Source organism: Coenobita brevimanus, chromosome 55, assembly GCF_032717465.1.
Source record: "Coenobita brevimanus isolate Jiangsu-jjx chromosome 55, ASM3271746v2, whole genome shotgun sequence".
In the NCBI taxonomy this organism is placed as follows: domain Eukaryota; kingdom Metazoa; phylum Arthropoda; class Malacostraca; order Decapoda; family Coenobitidae; genus Coenobita; species Coenobita brevimanus.
In genome coordinates, this window is record NC_137008.1 from 58365991 (window position 1) to 58381529 (window position 15539).

At 40.6% G+C, this 15539-nt stretch overlaps 1 protein-coding gene across 11 annotated transcripts in view; it reads right to left on the reverse strand.

Moving 5' to 3' along the window:
• Positions 1-15539, reverse strand: part of sals (sarcomere length short) — a 105256-nt gene that overhangs the window by 30099 nt on the left and 59618 nt on the right. For 9 of the 11 annotated variants that reach the window (XM_080273562.1, XM_080273560.1, XM_080273561.1 and 6 more), the window contains 3 exons: positions 15267-15314; positions 10435-11778; positions 1111-1266 (listed from right to left, as the gene is read on the reverse strand). In XM_080273562.1, coding sequence (XP_080129688.1) covers positions 1111-1266; positions 10435-11778; positions 15267-15314 — 1548 coding nt within the window. The remainder of the gene's footprint in view (positions 1-1110; positions 1267-10434; positions 11779-15266; positions 15315-15539) is intronic. The other 2 variants (XM_080273567.1, XM_080273566.1) reach the window with 1 other exon arrangement.

The following is a 15539-nucleotide window of genomic DNA, read 5'->3' on the forward strand; positions in this document are numbered from 1 at the left end:
TCTCAGCATCCATAAAAAATAACGAAATAAAAATAAATACAGATAACAGCATCCCAGAGCATTTTCAACAATTTACACAACAGAAAAATTATTAGAGTGTCATGGTTATCGGGTAAAGGAAACAGAGGAAAACAAATGCACCTCTTCCACCCGAGTTTGTCAAGTAACCGTATCCATCCTGCCCTCAGATTATTTACTTCAGCTTAGGGGAGACTTCTTGTAGTGAACGGGTCAATCAATGGCTGTATTCAACCCTTCCTGCTCGAAAAGTGTCTCCTTAGCTGAATGTAATATAATCAGAATGCAGCAAACATGAACTTACATTCTCTGGCAGAAAGGGTTAATTGACAGTAAATGCAAAGTTTATTCTCCTAAATATCAAATCTAAGCGAAGTGAATGTATTAAAAATTCACTTAGCCTCAATTTAATAACAGAGGAATAAATAAATGTATGATTATTTCCCCTAATATGAAGTCGAAGATACGCGAATGTGTTACATCCACTTAACTTGGACTTAACGAATAAGGAAATAATCAACGTTAATTATAAATAAATGTTAATAATGCAGCAGATATACCAAACGGATAAACAGAAAACATTAACCACCTGCAATGCAGAATGTAGAGTACAAACGATGAACGTAAAACAGAGCTGAAGCACAGCTGAACAGACGTGAAATTATTTAAAACAAGTTAGTGTGATCATCCCGGCTTCGAGTGAGAAGATGAATTTAACAACAAAAGCAAATATAATTTCTATATTAACGTCAAGGGGAAATATGACAAACAGAGGGAGCTGTATAAATAAGAGAGGCGAACGTGGAGCAAGTGAGTAGCTCAAGATTTATAAGCGACTTGAACGTAGGACGAGTGAGTAGCGGAAAACGTAAGTATAAGCGGCGAAAACAGATATACAGAAGGTAGAAATGAGCACGGAACAAATCAGCAACGCAAGTACAAGCCATTGAAACAGATGCATAATCGAGAACTGAAGATATAAGACAAGCGAGCAGCGTCGAAGAGAAGTAATGCATTAGCAAAGCAGTAGTACGAGCGCTAGTTTTGGCCACAGAAACGCTCTTTTTTGTTGTTTTCCTCTCAGTCTCTCACTTGCTTCACTGGTTCTTGCTTTTTCTCCTCCTCGGACTCAGTTTCCTCCTCCGATGTCTCCTCCTCCTCATCATCAGTCTCCTCCTCCTCAGACTCCTCTTCCTCTGACTCCTCCTCGGATGATTCTTCTTTCTTCGGAGGTGCTTTTGGTGGTAGCTAAAACAAAATCGCGGGCGCATTACTTTTGTGATGGATACAGACAACACACTTTTGGCACTCAAGACGCAAGCGGTCAGTTGTAAAATTATCGTGCATTTTGGCTGCGACCACCCTGGATGAACTCTGAAATTGGGCATCTGGTTATGGATGAATAAATTAATAGATATTTGTTTCTCAACGTGTGGACATAGGCTAGGAAAGAAGATAGAGGCTTAGATTAATGCCTCTTGTTTGCACGAGGTCATTAAGGCAGACAATTAATGTGCATTGTCACAATCTTCTCCTGGGATGATATGTAAGATCGAGTTTATATATAATTCCCCAGTCCTATTTTATGGGTGAAAAATGACAGGAGAAAACAAACGATGCCAAGAGTCTGACCGGTGCGAAGATCGAACGCAGATTTCCTAGAGTCCTAGACCCAGCGTTCATCCGGCCGCCACATGAGCCGTTACAGTCGTTTCACCTGCTCCCCACCGTCTCTACTGTACTGTAGAGAACTTTTGTAATGGTTGTAATGATGTATTTCAAAACATTTGAGCGTTAACCTTAAAATAAGGATATATCGAAGGACACGTCATTAACTGACGACTCCAACATGATATCTACACACAAAATTGCTGCACAGTGGTATGTAGCATTAATGTCATCCAGGATATACAAGTACTCTGAACTGATAACGTTATTATGTAGACAACACTATACTACTGACGTGACGTTGTATGGACATAAGAAAACTTAGAATCCTGACAAGCGTTTTTAACGAAATTTTGCACATGCAACCACTGAAGGTCCAGTAGCTAAACTGAATTTGGTCCAGTTCTATATCCAGTGAGGGGTGCTTTGTCCAGGTCATCACAAGAGAACACCTACAAGGCTAAAATTCTACACACCTCAACCAGTGTTTCACGACCCACTCCACCGACCTTAGTTCTAGTTCCAACAAACTATCAACCACCTCTATCCATCTGGTAACAAAACTACAAACCCTGAAATGATTTTAACAAAGTTTGCACAATCATTGAGTCCAGTAGCTAATTTCCTCTCGGAGGTCGTTTTTGCCATTTCGCTCCCAGAAAGGCACACACCAGCGAGCAAAGGCACTTGCTGCATCTACCAAAAAGATCGAAATAAAATACAGCATCGGACAGCACATCATGATCAGGCGGTGGAAACGTCTTTACTTTCCGTTTGGTCCATTTCCTCCTCATTGCTATTGCTAAAAGTATGGTCCTTCCTTCAACCCTTGGCCTATACGTATTTCATAACACTAGAATAAGCGACCTTCATATTACTACTGCATGATCTTTACCGCTCCCAGATCAGGTGCCTCGCCTTATAGCTGCCGATGGCCGAAAATGAGCCAACTGTATATATGAAGCTGAACATCTCTACAGTATATTCAGAATTGACATAAGACGCAGTGGGGGGGAAAAAAAAAAAAAAAAAAAAAAAAGCACATCAAACCAAGACTGACAAAACTTGACGCACCGAAATATTTAACGAATGTATTTGTCACAGTCCAACAGAAACATGCTGTACTGAGGAATAAAAAGAAACATTTGGGTAGAGTTCAGGGTAAAACTCATAAATTTTAGAATGCAAAGGGTGCACACTTAACTCCCCATGGCAAAGGTAGAAGATTTAAGAGCAAAAAAATTCCATAATGCAGGGAATGACATTTACTGACAAAGATCGGCAACGAGAGCAAAGGTGAAAACTAGAGGATGAACACTGAAGGTACAGAATGATGGAGTATGGTATGTTAGGCTGGGCAGGGAAGGGAAGGGCAGGGTACATGGTGAGGAAGTGCGGTAGGCTGTGCAGGGTAGGGCAGAGGGAAGAAAGGGCACTCTATGGAAGGGCAGGAGAGGGGAGAGCCAATGTGAATGAACAAATGGGACAAGAAGGGCAGGTTAAGAGTAAGAAAGGGCAAAAGGGATAACACAAAGTAGGGTGAAGGAAAAAAGAAAGCCGAGGCAGGGAAAATAAGCAAGACAGACATTGAAGGACGGAGTTGGGTAGGGTGAAGGGAGAGGCATGGCAGGACACAACAAACAGGGCAGAGTAGGGCAGGACAAGAGCTTACCCATGACTCCTTCGGCGTGCCCCACACCTCCTCCTCATCCTCACCAGCACCACACTACAAGCAATATCACAGTTACCACCACATCAGCACCCCTCAGTACCACATCACTTAATGCCACACCACCACAGTATAAGGTTACAAACATCACCACAGTTACCGTACTATCACTTCACTATAGCCTATTTGATTTCACCTAAGAGACGAGCCTTAAGCATTTGAAAGGTAACAGTTGATTGGTTGCCCGCGTGCATTCATTATTAGCGACACCTTTTTTGTATTATAAGGGTTGCAATAACAGTTTGATGATAAGATTGCTCAAATAAAAAAATTATATAATAGTTATTTGCATAGATTAATTTAAAAACGGAACCTTACAAAGTTTATCAGATGGCCTAGGTATGTGTGATATTTTGAATTCTCGGGACAAATCAGCCACGTCCAGGCACAGTAAATGTTTAAGAGTATCTTGATTTTTTCTCAAGTTCAAGCAAATTAGGATAAATGATGTCATTGCTGCGACATAATGTAAAACCTAACCTAGCAAAATACCAGAATTCCAATGAAAAATGGCTGGTAGACACGGGTGAAGAAGTTATATGCCACTGTCACTTTGAAATATCCCGCAACCCATACCTTATCTCAGCTCTGTGGTAAATTGTAACTGGATATTCAAACTAGAGATAACTTTGTGATGGTAAGAAAGTAGATAGCAAACTGATGCGACAGCAAAACGCTCTTAGGCAAATTCGAATATCCGTCCACTTAGTTAAGTGAAGCATCCCACGAGCGGTCTGCCCCCCACCCCCCATGCTATCATTCATCAAAATTCAGGGTATACGTCATATTTCAATGGAATTCCGATGTTTTACTAGGTTAGATTTTACAAACTATTGCCATAACGACATAATTTTCATTAATTTACCTGAACTTGAGGGAAAAAAAAACAAGGTACAGGTGCTCATAAAACTACCTGGACTTGTTTTGATTTGTCCCGAGAATTAAAAATTTCACACGTATCTAGGCCATCTGATAAGCTTTGTAAGGCCCCGTTTTTAAATTAATCTATACAGAAAACTATATAAAATATTTTATATGGACAATCTTATCATCAAACTGTTATGTAACCCGTATAATAAAAATAATTTAGTGTGTCGTTAATAATGAATCCATTCGGGCAACCAATCAACTGCCAGCTATCAAAAGTTTAAGACTCGTCTCTTCTCGAACAGGCTATACCACACCACAATTACCACAACACCTCAATACCACACCACCACAGTTACTACCTCAGGTCTCATAGCCACCACACTACAAACAATAACAATAACACCTACATGACCAAAAACAGTCACAGTACAACAGCAATAACACCAATAATAATAACAAAACAACAACAGTATCAACAAGAACTACAACAACATACAGTAATACCAGCAATAACAGGAACAATAACGGCAATATAACAACAAAACAACACCTGTAAAAACAATAAATAAGCTGCCAGACAAAGACAATTAACAACTGCAACAAAATCCACAAAAACACATCACCACCTACACCGAAAAAAACAGCAATATCAAGAACCACAAATACATCACCAATCATACTTAAAGACATTCAAGACAGCACAAAAACAAACAGCTACATCTCAAACAACACTTGCAACTAACACCAACAAGAACGTCAACAAAAACAACCACCAACTTCATTACCAGGTTCTCATCAAAGTTGTTCATAAAACTATTGTATATAACTCTGACAAAACTCTGATGATACGTGTTATTGCATTGGCGCTGCTATTACAAGCTCACCAAAGATAAAAACTAGATGGACAGAAGGAAAGACGGATGGTTGTAAGGATGGATGGTTGTAAGTATGAATGGTTGTCAAAATGGATGGTGGTAAGGATGGATGGTTGTAAGGATGGATGGTTGTATGGATGGATGGTTGTAAGGATGGATGATTGTAAGGATGGATGGCTGTAAGAAGTGATGGATGTATGGATAGTTATAAGGATGGACAGTTATGAGGATGGATGACTAAGGATAACTGAAAAGGGTTGTATGGATGATAGTAAGGATGGTTTGAAAGATATTAGGCTATAAGGATGAATGGTTGTAATTTATGCACTGTTTTGATGCTAATTTTGATTTTTTTTTTTAAACTCCACACATTTGCCTTGAATCAGATCCTATTCATTCTCAAAGCGATTACTTATTACGATTCTTGTAAGGCTATCACAACAAGGAACCTTCTTGTGGACTTAGGAGGCTCTTGGCACCACCACCTTAATGATTAAATGTAACTTAGTGATCTCTTGTATATTATTTACCTGCTGTAATTTTTCAGTATCGACACAGTTTACAAAAATAACCAACCATAAGATCATTAACACAAGCATCAAAATCATACCTGTAGTGGTATTCCAAAACAATATTACCGTGACACTCCAGAATATAATCAGAATGGTATCTTATCAGTAATTTCTATGTTAATAATCTGGCAAGCTTAAAATAATCTTTATAATACGCAATGTAACTCAGACAATTTAAACCTCACTCGAGCAAGCCTAACCCTGTATGTTAAATCAAATTAGCACTGAGTAGATAAATATATGCCTAATTAACAAGCTAATTTATTTACAACCCAAACATCATTAAAACATCAATTAAAGCTAAACTGATACAACATAACTTAAACCAAACTTAGTTCACACCTAGTCTAACTTAAGTTTAACCTACTCTGATTTTTACCGACCACATTTCACAAAACCTAACTTATTCATAATCCACCCAATATTAATCTTGCTAAACATACGAGACTTAACCTAACTTAACGTAAAGGGGGACAGGGTAGCATGACGCAATATGGCATGGTGTACCTTTCCTCCTACTCCAGGTTTGGCGAATATCTGTGGGCATAAGAGAGTTCAAGGGTCAGTCCAGGTGGGGGCAGAGGGAGTATAAAAGAGGGTAGGAGAGAGAGAAAGAGAGAGAAGAAAGGCAATTATTATAAGGGAAAGAGAAGGAACATGAGTGGAAGAGGCGGTGATACAGAGGGGAGGGGAAAGACTGGAAAGAAACACCACCATGTCTCCTTATGGGGGATACCACTAAGCGGGGCTAATGGTAACGTACTATAAATATGACCGATTCTTAGTGATCAGCAGGTATTGTGAGTGATGGGGAAACACAGGATAGAGCTTCAATTTTCTGTTTCTCTTGCACTTTGGACTTCACCGAACCCATCTTCAGAGAGACCTTTGAAGATGGGATCTGTGTAATCAGACGTATTAGAGAAATATAAAATTTTAAGTCTTTTCTGTGTTTCTCATCCACTCACTTTAGATAATAACAAATTAGTTTTAACCGTGATGAATTCTGACCCTCTGGTATTGAGGTGCTTCCCTAAGCTGAATAAATTCACCCACATCGCCAGGAAGAAACTGTAATCATTGCAATGGTTAAATCACTCCTTAAAACATTTCTCTGGGTCGCGCTGAAAGAAACCCCCTGAAAAGGTTATAGTGTCCCAGCCATCCTGAAGGGATTAAACGATGTGGGAAGCTGCAGAAATGTATGAGGAGAGGGGTCCGATTGATGAAAAGTCACCTGAATCTGAACCTTTTTTAGGGGACTATGGAGACACCTGCAGTGATTCTGGAAAAATCATGGAGGAGGGATCTTGTTAGAGACATGGAGGAGCTTGGAAGTAAGGGGAATCTTGGAAAAAAAGAAGCTTGAAAGAGAAGACTGATATGTAAAGGTTGGAAGAAAAAAAGAAAACACTGGAGATATTCTGCATAGTAGGTCGTCAGCTTCTGTAAAATGCAAAATCAGTTACCGCAAACCACCGAAAAGTATCTTACAATTACACAGTCAAATCAACATTATAAACGTTATCACAAAATGTAAATAAAATAAATAAATCAGCTGGTAGTTATGGAGGCAGTGCAGTCAAAAGCTATGCGGTTGAGGTCAGTATGTCTGTTAACCTCTTTAATGCCATGACTTACTTTATACTCAGTGCCACCAGACTATCATACGCTTTAGGATTGACGTCTCTTAGTGAAGGGGTTAATGAAAGCTACATCTAACTCCTTCAGCTCGAGAAGTCTCTCCAAAGCTGAATCAAATCGTCAGGTGGTAGCAAGAGTAAAAAGAAAAATAGGCTATCGAGGTAAAGTTCTTATTTTCAAAAGACGACTGACTCCGCCCCCTTGGTCTGCGCGCAAGATGGCAGCTGAATGCAGAGATTTAGAATGAACAATTTCACCCACTGTGATGCTCATCACTCAAGACACTGTAAACTGTATAAAATCTTGCAATTTGAGTGGCATTGCCATGGCGTTCAAATACTTTAAACAGGTCATGTTAATCACAAGGTCTTTTGAAACTCATGATTCTTTGTTTACACCTGAAAATGTGAAATGTGATGCAGACTCCAAACTTTTGACGATGATTTTTGAAGTATCTGACTATGATGGGACGTTTCTGGCCTTCCTGTATGGCTACTGACTGTATGAGATGCAGGCTAATCATGGGCGTTCTATAAACGACTGTCAGTATTGGAGGCTTGCACTCCACTTTCCGATTTATGGTTTAAGCAGACGACTTATCGTCTTGCTAATTATAAAAAAGTAAATACATTTATTTTTATCATCTCAGGAGAGATTTGAAATGAAAGGGTATGATACAGCTTTCTTTAACCCTTTCAAAATGAGGAGGCATCTCCTGAGCTAAAGAACACCATCAAGTGGCAAGAAGAATAAAAGAATGACGTACTCAGGCTGAAGTGGTTGAGTGTTTATGATGGCTCGACAGGTGACAAACACAGCACAATTGTTAAAGTTGTCTCATGTCTGTTTACCAGTGGATCTTTACGCGTAGTTATGGTACATCTGACACTCACTACAACCACAGAGATAGGTAACTGACACGAATTTCGGTCATGGAAATCCTCTGGCAGTACATATCGTGAGTTACAGTCCTTGGGTGGATGGTTATTCCTTCGGCTCTGAAAATTTTTAAGGCAAATGGATCAGTAGAGTGTGGTTCTCTGACCTAAAACACTTTGAGAGTAGTACATTTCTCAAGTCTACGGACGGAGCTCAAGCAGTAAAAGCTTTCTAGATTTTCATCTTTTACTGACAGCAATCTGTGCAGTCATCCCAGAAAAGCTGCACTCCCTCTGACAATTCCTAAGTTTTAAGAACTGTGTACTTTTTGGTAACAGTCTCTAGGTTTGAATAATCATGTGCCTCTAGATCATGAAACTGTCAAGTCTGTGTCTAAGCTGCGTCAATACTGCATCATTACGGTGTCTAGGTTGCGTCATCACTGTGTCTGAGCTGCATCATCACAACGTAGATATCGTCATTACTGTGTATTGGTTGCGTCATTTCTGTATTCAGGCTGTGTTATATATGTGTCTGGGATATGTTATCACAGCATCTAGGCTGCATAGCTCTCACGGGCCTACCAAACTTATATAAATACTGTACCTGATATAAGTCTCGTTTACGTTACTACTGCATCTGCATCTAGCTGCAAAAGTGCCTGATATTACATTACATCACTGTATGTTACGGCTACATCTATGCTACGTCTATAGGCTATATTACTACTGCATTTCTGCCAAAGTTGCGAACAGTCAGATAGTGGGATGGTGCATCCTGCCTCACCAGATCTCAAGGGGGTGGTTTAGTCCAAGTACTGTACCATTGGCATGAAAACTGTCAACTCTCCAGCTCAGTCTTTCTCTATGGACTTTGAAAATCAGTCTCGAGAATAACGGCACCAGACACTGATGGCTGTGGACTATATTGGACATGGATTAGGAGATAACGTGACATTTCCTTGGCAATTCACTCTGCACATTATGTTTCAGCATCATCCTGTTAGTTACTGATGCAAAGTATGCTGATAATAAAACATCATAAACAGCTTACACGACAGAGTTATGGTATGATATGCAGAAATAAATGGCTAAGGAGGAAGTACTACAGAGCCTCCAATGCCACCTCTACTATGACCCTATATTTCGTCCCAGATAAGCGTCATCAGTGTTGTCTGCTCTGGATTCACAAGACTGATTTCCAAAGTTCGTGGACAGAGAAGCAAGAGATCCGTCAGACCTTCTACTGCCAATTGTACATCACATCTGGCTTTAGTCAGTCGATAGTTTGGGTTCGAATGACGTGTATGGTTTAGAGGAGGAGTTAACTATCTTTTTTAAACATTCCACTGAGATTGGTACAGTAGTGTTGTTGGTACCTGTGAAAGGGGGGAGGGGGATAATCAAATGAAAACATTCACTTCCATGATGGGAAATATACAGAAAGCAATTGCGAGATCAAAGTGATAAAATAATGAAGAACATATATACAACAAGTACAAAATAATAAGAAATATGTCGAAAGTAACTGCGAAATAATAACCAAAGAAAGGAAGAAATGGCCGAAACTGAGTATGCGTCTACCAAAGCCAAAAGCAAAACAACAACGAAAAGTAATAAAATAAATCAGCTTGCCGACTCGTTAATGGCGTCAAAGGCAGCAGCAACAGCAGCTATGGCGTTAGGAGGTGGCCAGGCACCGGGTCAAACAGCCAACATCACTCCACGCCCCACTGTCTCATGACGAGCTAACATCTTGCACACACAAATGCTCCTTACAGAAATTCAGTACCACAATCATCATTTCTGAAAGTAGCGATTCTGTGTCCTTGAGTTTCGATCATGAACCCTTAAAATTTGGGAAGTGTCACTTTCTTCCTCTAATTTTCCCGCCAAGAGTTTGAATTCTTGTTAAGGCTACAATATATAAATTTAAACGAGTAGGTTATGATTAACTACTAACTCCATTATGACAACAAAGTTTTAATGCATTATAAACATATCTACACCGCACTCTAATCAACACACCAACACAAATTCACAAAGAATTCAAATTTTGACGAGAAATTCAAATGACGCGTGCCAAAGTTTAAAGATTAAACTGATTGTGGGGGCGTGAATACTGGAAGCCGTGACCCGGATGTTTATTTCTGAGCACTTCCAGCAGGTAAATTACATACGCCTGTCTTGGGGTCCTTCTCCAATTTGCGCAGTTTGACCTCATTGAAGAAGTGCCTCTCAGCAAGTGGTTTGTCATCGTCGGGGGATTCGCGTCCACCCCTTGGTTTGGTTTTCAACAGGGTGGCTTGCTCTTCTTCCTCCTGTTTGCGTCGTTCGCGCTGGTCGGTCGGGTGGAAGCGGCTTTTGTCCTTCGGGTCCATTTCAGTTTCCTTATCTGCTTCCATTATCCGTACGTGTTTAACTGGCTTGTTGGGTTTGTTATCCGGTTTTATCTCCTCGACCTCCTTGCCTGGTTTTAAGGTCATACTTCGCCGTCTTTCCTTCTCTTCGTTTTCGTTCTGGATTTTTGACTCCCATTTGTTCCTGATATTGCTTAGTCTGCGTTTATCCATGTTGCCTGGTGGGGGCGATTCTCTCTCCTCCTCTCTCTGCGGTTGCTCCTTCGTCAGTGACTGTTTTCTCTCCTTCAGCTGGACTCCAAACACACTGGCCTTCTCCTGCACGGCTGCGTCTTCAGGTTGGGGTCGCTTTGGTTTCTCGACGGGCTCGTTCTTGCGCATCTCCTGTTCCTTCTTGTCACGCTCTTGCTGTCGTTTTCGTGCCTCGTCAATCTCCTTCCCCAGCTCCATTTTTCTCTTGCTTTCTCTCTCCAGTTTCTCCTTCTCCTGTTGTTGCCTCCGCTGCCTCTCCCATTCCTCCCTCTCATGTTGCTTTCTCCGTGCCTCCTCTCTGGCCTTCTCTTCCTCCATTCTACGCTGCTTCTCGCGTTCCTCTTTCTCCCGCTGTCTCTTTTCGGCCTCCTCTTTTGCTCTCTCCTGTGCCAGCTTTCTCTGCCTTTCCCTTTCTTCTCTCTCTTGCTCTCTCTTCCGTGCTTCCTCTCTCTGTCTCTCCTGCTCTTGTCTTCTCAGTCTCTCCCTCTCCTCCTTCTCCTTCTCCCGTCTAAGAGCTTCTTCCCTTGCTTTCTCTCTTTCCAGTCTTTTCAGTCTTTCCCTTTCCTCTCTCTCCTTCTCCCTCCTCAAAGCATCTTCCCTGTCATGCCTCCTCTGCTGTTCCCTCCTTTCCCTCTCCTGTTGCTCCTGTCTCCTGAGTTCGTCCCTCTGATTCCTCAGCTCCTCTCTCTTCTCCTTCTCCTGTCTGATTTTTTCCTCGTCCCTCTCTCCTTCCTTCTTCATCTTGGGTCTGTTCATCATTCCTGGTCTTCCCTGTGGCTTTTCATCCTTCGGATCAATGACGAGTTTTAAATTTTTCTCCTTCCCTCCAACTCCCACACCTCTCTTCCTGTCGCCTCCTCTCTCCTCCTCCTGTGGCCTCTTCCCCTCCTCCCCAGAGATCTTGCGAGGCATCTGGGTGTGGAGGGAGGGAAGGGCAAGAGGGGGTTGGATAGGAATGGGGTAATTCAGAAAAACAGACAAAAAGAGTGAGTATGGAAGAAGAGCTGGGTGACTGGAGAAGATAGAAGGGAATGATGACTGAATAAACCTTTTTACAATGACTGGCTGTACAGTAGGTGTATTTTATATACATATATATCTATATATATATATATCTATATATATAGATATATATATATATATATATATATATATATATATATATTTGAGAGAGAGAGAGAGAGAGAGAGAGAGAGAGAGAGAGAGAGAATAATATGTTTCAGTGAATATGTGAGTGAAGGAAGGAAGGCGACAGAGACAAGACCAGCGACGGGCATGAAAGTATGGAGGAGAGGGGGAGAGCATATACAGTCCGCCCCACCACACCCCACTTCCGCATATCCCAAACACAACACACCCCAACACAACACACGCATTGCAACACAAACAGCCAGCACAGCACAACAATCGGGATGCAACAGTGGAACCAACATCAGTCACATTCTTTCAGCGTGATGCGGCCACATATTAATCTTGCAACCATCACACGATTTTATTCAGCTTACTCGACACATTTTGAACTCGAGGAGGTGGACAGGGTCATCTTGAACTCCCCTCACAACTACAGCTGTCTCCCTTGCTGAAGAAAATTGTGTGGTGGTAGGAAGAATACAATAAACATGCACCTTATGGCACTATATTGGCACTCCACTGACCCCTGGCACTACGACACAGATACACCCACACCTCCACCTCTACCAACTGATAAATACTTCAAGAAATGGATGGACACCTGGAAAAATCAAATGGTGTCAGGTTATCTACATCACTGACGAAGGTAGTTATCTACACAAAAAGTAAAATTTCGGAACGTGGGTATTTGACCGCAACTGAGGGCACTATGAAACCTGTTACTCTGATGGGTTTGGTCTTTTCTTCTCGTCGACTTTCATTGGCAAGGGCAATTTTTGCACGTCCAGCCTTTGGCTGTTCCTTTCTGCTAGAATGAAAAAAAAAAAAAAAAAATGAACAGATCGAAAAGTGGATGAGTAAAAAAACTGCATACATGAAAAAAGTTGACCAATTACAGTATATGCCAGCCACTTGTTCCACAATTTTAGCAAGGATAAAGAACATTTGTACAATCAACCAAAAAGTATCGATATCTGTAAGGTCCACAAAACTAGACCTGAGAAGGCTTCTCCATATTGTTTGATGTGTCTGGCAATTCTGTGAAACTAATACATCTTTTATATCAAATAATATACAGTGCTTTGAGGAATGAGGCGGCAAATTGCGTACCGGCATGGTTATTGAAATAAGATTATGGTACACTGTTTTAATACTCTCTTTCGTATTGCTTCCAGTGATTATACATAATAAAGGTAACAAATATTTTTTCCCAGTACCGATGCAGTCAATATTTCCTCTATATTATACAGAAACCTTGTCAAAACCTAATATGTCGCTAAACAATAATCATATAGGCTGGAATCTCACTTAATTCATTTTTAACTTCATAACTGTAAAGGAATGACTGATCGAGATTGAATATTTTAACAAAAAAAATTATCATACGGAGATTCATCCATGCAACATAAAACAAGGACGGACTATGGACTGCACACACAACGGAATAAGATGTACAGTACCAGAGCCAGCGGAAGACAAAATTTTTCCCATCATGCACTAATTACAACCAAAAGGAACACCATGCACAGTGTTGTTCTGGTGCTGTGACCTGGGTGTTTGTTCCTGCCTACTCTTACTTTACCAAACTATATTCATTCATTTAACCTTGGCGAAATAAGGCTACACCCCCAACTTGCAAGCTGAGCCCTGACTGGATGAACCATAACTTAATTTTACCGTTACCATATTCAGTAAATAATTTTTCTGATACAGTTGGGACAAAAGTTCAAATAGCACTGTACTACTTCTGTTCACTTTCTTCTGATGGCAAAACCCTGCTGACAAGGCTTGACAGGACCCTCTGCCCATTAATGACCGATTCTCCTTGCTAGGGTGGGAACTTACGGAGATGTTCTAAGTATGAGGGAGATAGTGGAATAGTAGGCGAACTTTTATACCTGATTGTATCATGGAATCACAAATTAAGTGCTGATGCAAAGCTAATATTGACAATGTATTACTGAAATGAGAAATAACTATATCATTCTCTTCGCTGCAAGTGGGGGACGGGGCATCATCGCCAGACTCCTCAGAACGCACTGCGGGCTGTATTTTCACTGGCATCATAGGCCTCATAGCATTTCCACCGTTGCGATTTATTTTGCATCTAAAAAAAAAAAAGTAATAATAATATCCTCTTGCACGTAACTTTTTTAAACATTGATACAAGAGGATATTGAAGTTTCCGCAAAATAAGTCACTGAGAAAATGTTACATTACCCACGCCAACGAAAATACGGTTCTATAAAAATGTGGCAGAACTAAAATAAGCAAATATAGACTGTGTAAATGATAAAGAAATATAGGATTTGTGGAAAGAAATCGCTGGTGATCAAAAAATAATAAATGCTTTATAATAATAGTTTACTGAGATGGAAATTCTAGCTACTTTATATCCAGTAAAGTTGGCAGGGGCCTTGGTGATGGGGCTAAAGTACGTATGGGTGTTTGTTGGTAGCAGTCTCTCTCTGACATTCGCATTTACTGTTTCTTGTTGGTTTCTCATGCAAAATGTCACTGTTTTGTACACTGTCTGTCTGCCTGTCTGTCTACCTGTCATACATACATACACACACCCTTTTTTTTTTTCTTGCTCATATTCCTAAATTTCTCTCATCCTGACCATTCATCCTCTCAATCACTCTAACATTCAGACTTCGGAAGTGTTGATTTTACATTAATGTATCATTTATAATGAATTTTATCATAGTCCATCGATCCAAAGTGAACTATTCTTATTGTAGTAGTAGTAGTAGCAGTAGATTAGTAAAACAGTGAACTTAATGACGTTATGATAGTTTATGAATATGCACACGGTGTGTGAACTGAAGTGATTGTGATGGTGGCTGCAGTTTTGGTATTTGTGACACATGTGATGGTTACGAAAGTTGTCACTTGTGGTAGTAGGCAGTTGTGGCAGTTAGGCAATTGCCGTGGTAGTGGAAATTGTGCCAGCTCAGTGAATGTTGTAAATTAATTACGTAGATAGCAATAATAATTACATATTTTATATATGGCTGGTATGGTAGTTCTGGTACAGTAGTAATGGCAACAGCTGTGGTACAGTAGGTATTGTGGTGGAACGAAGTGTCGGCAGTGGTGGTGGTAGTAGTAGTAGTAGTAGTCAGTATAATAGTATTGGCAGGTACAATAATTGCTTTGGACATGGCATTTTTACAGTAGCATGAGAAAAATCAGGCTAACCGTGGATCAAGAAGCTGTGGACACGAGGCAAGGCAAAGCTAATCACCATCCAGCATCCACCTTACCTGTTGTTGTGGCTTCTGGCTGTCCTCGGGTCGTGCGGGGGTCCAGGTCTGCAAGGTCAAGTTAGGTCAGGATGGGTCACGGTGTAAGTTGAAGAATGGATGCCAATATGGTTGTATTCTCACTGATACAGGATAGATAATAGTGCGTCTTTGTTACCCTTTCATTATATTTTCGTGTTATATTATTTTATCTTCTTAATATCAACACACTTTGAATAAGTAACATAACCAAGTGCACCAGTAACATTTTCTTGCATGTTACTTTTATCCTTT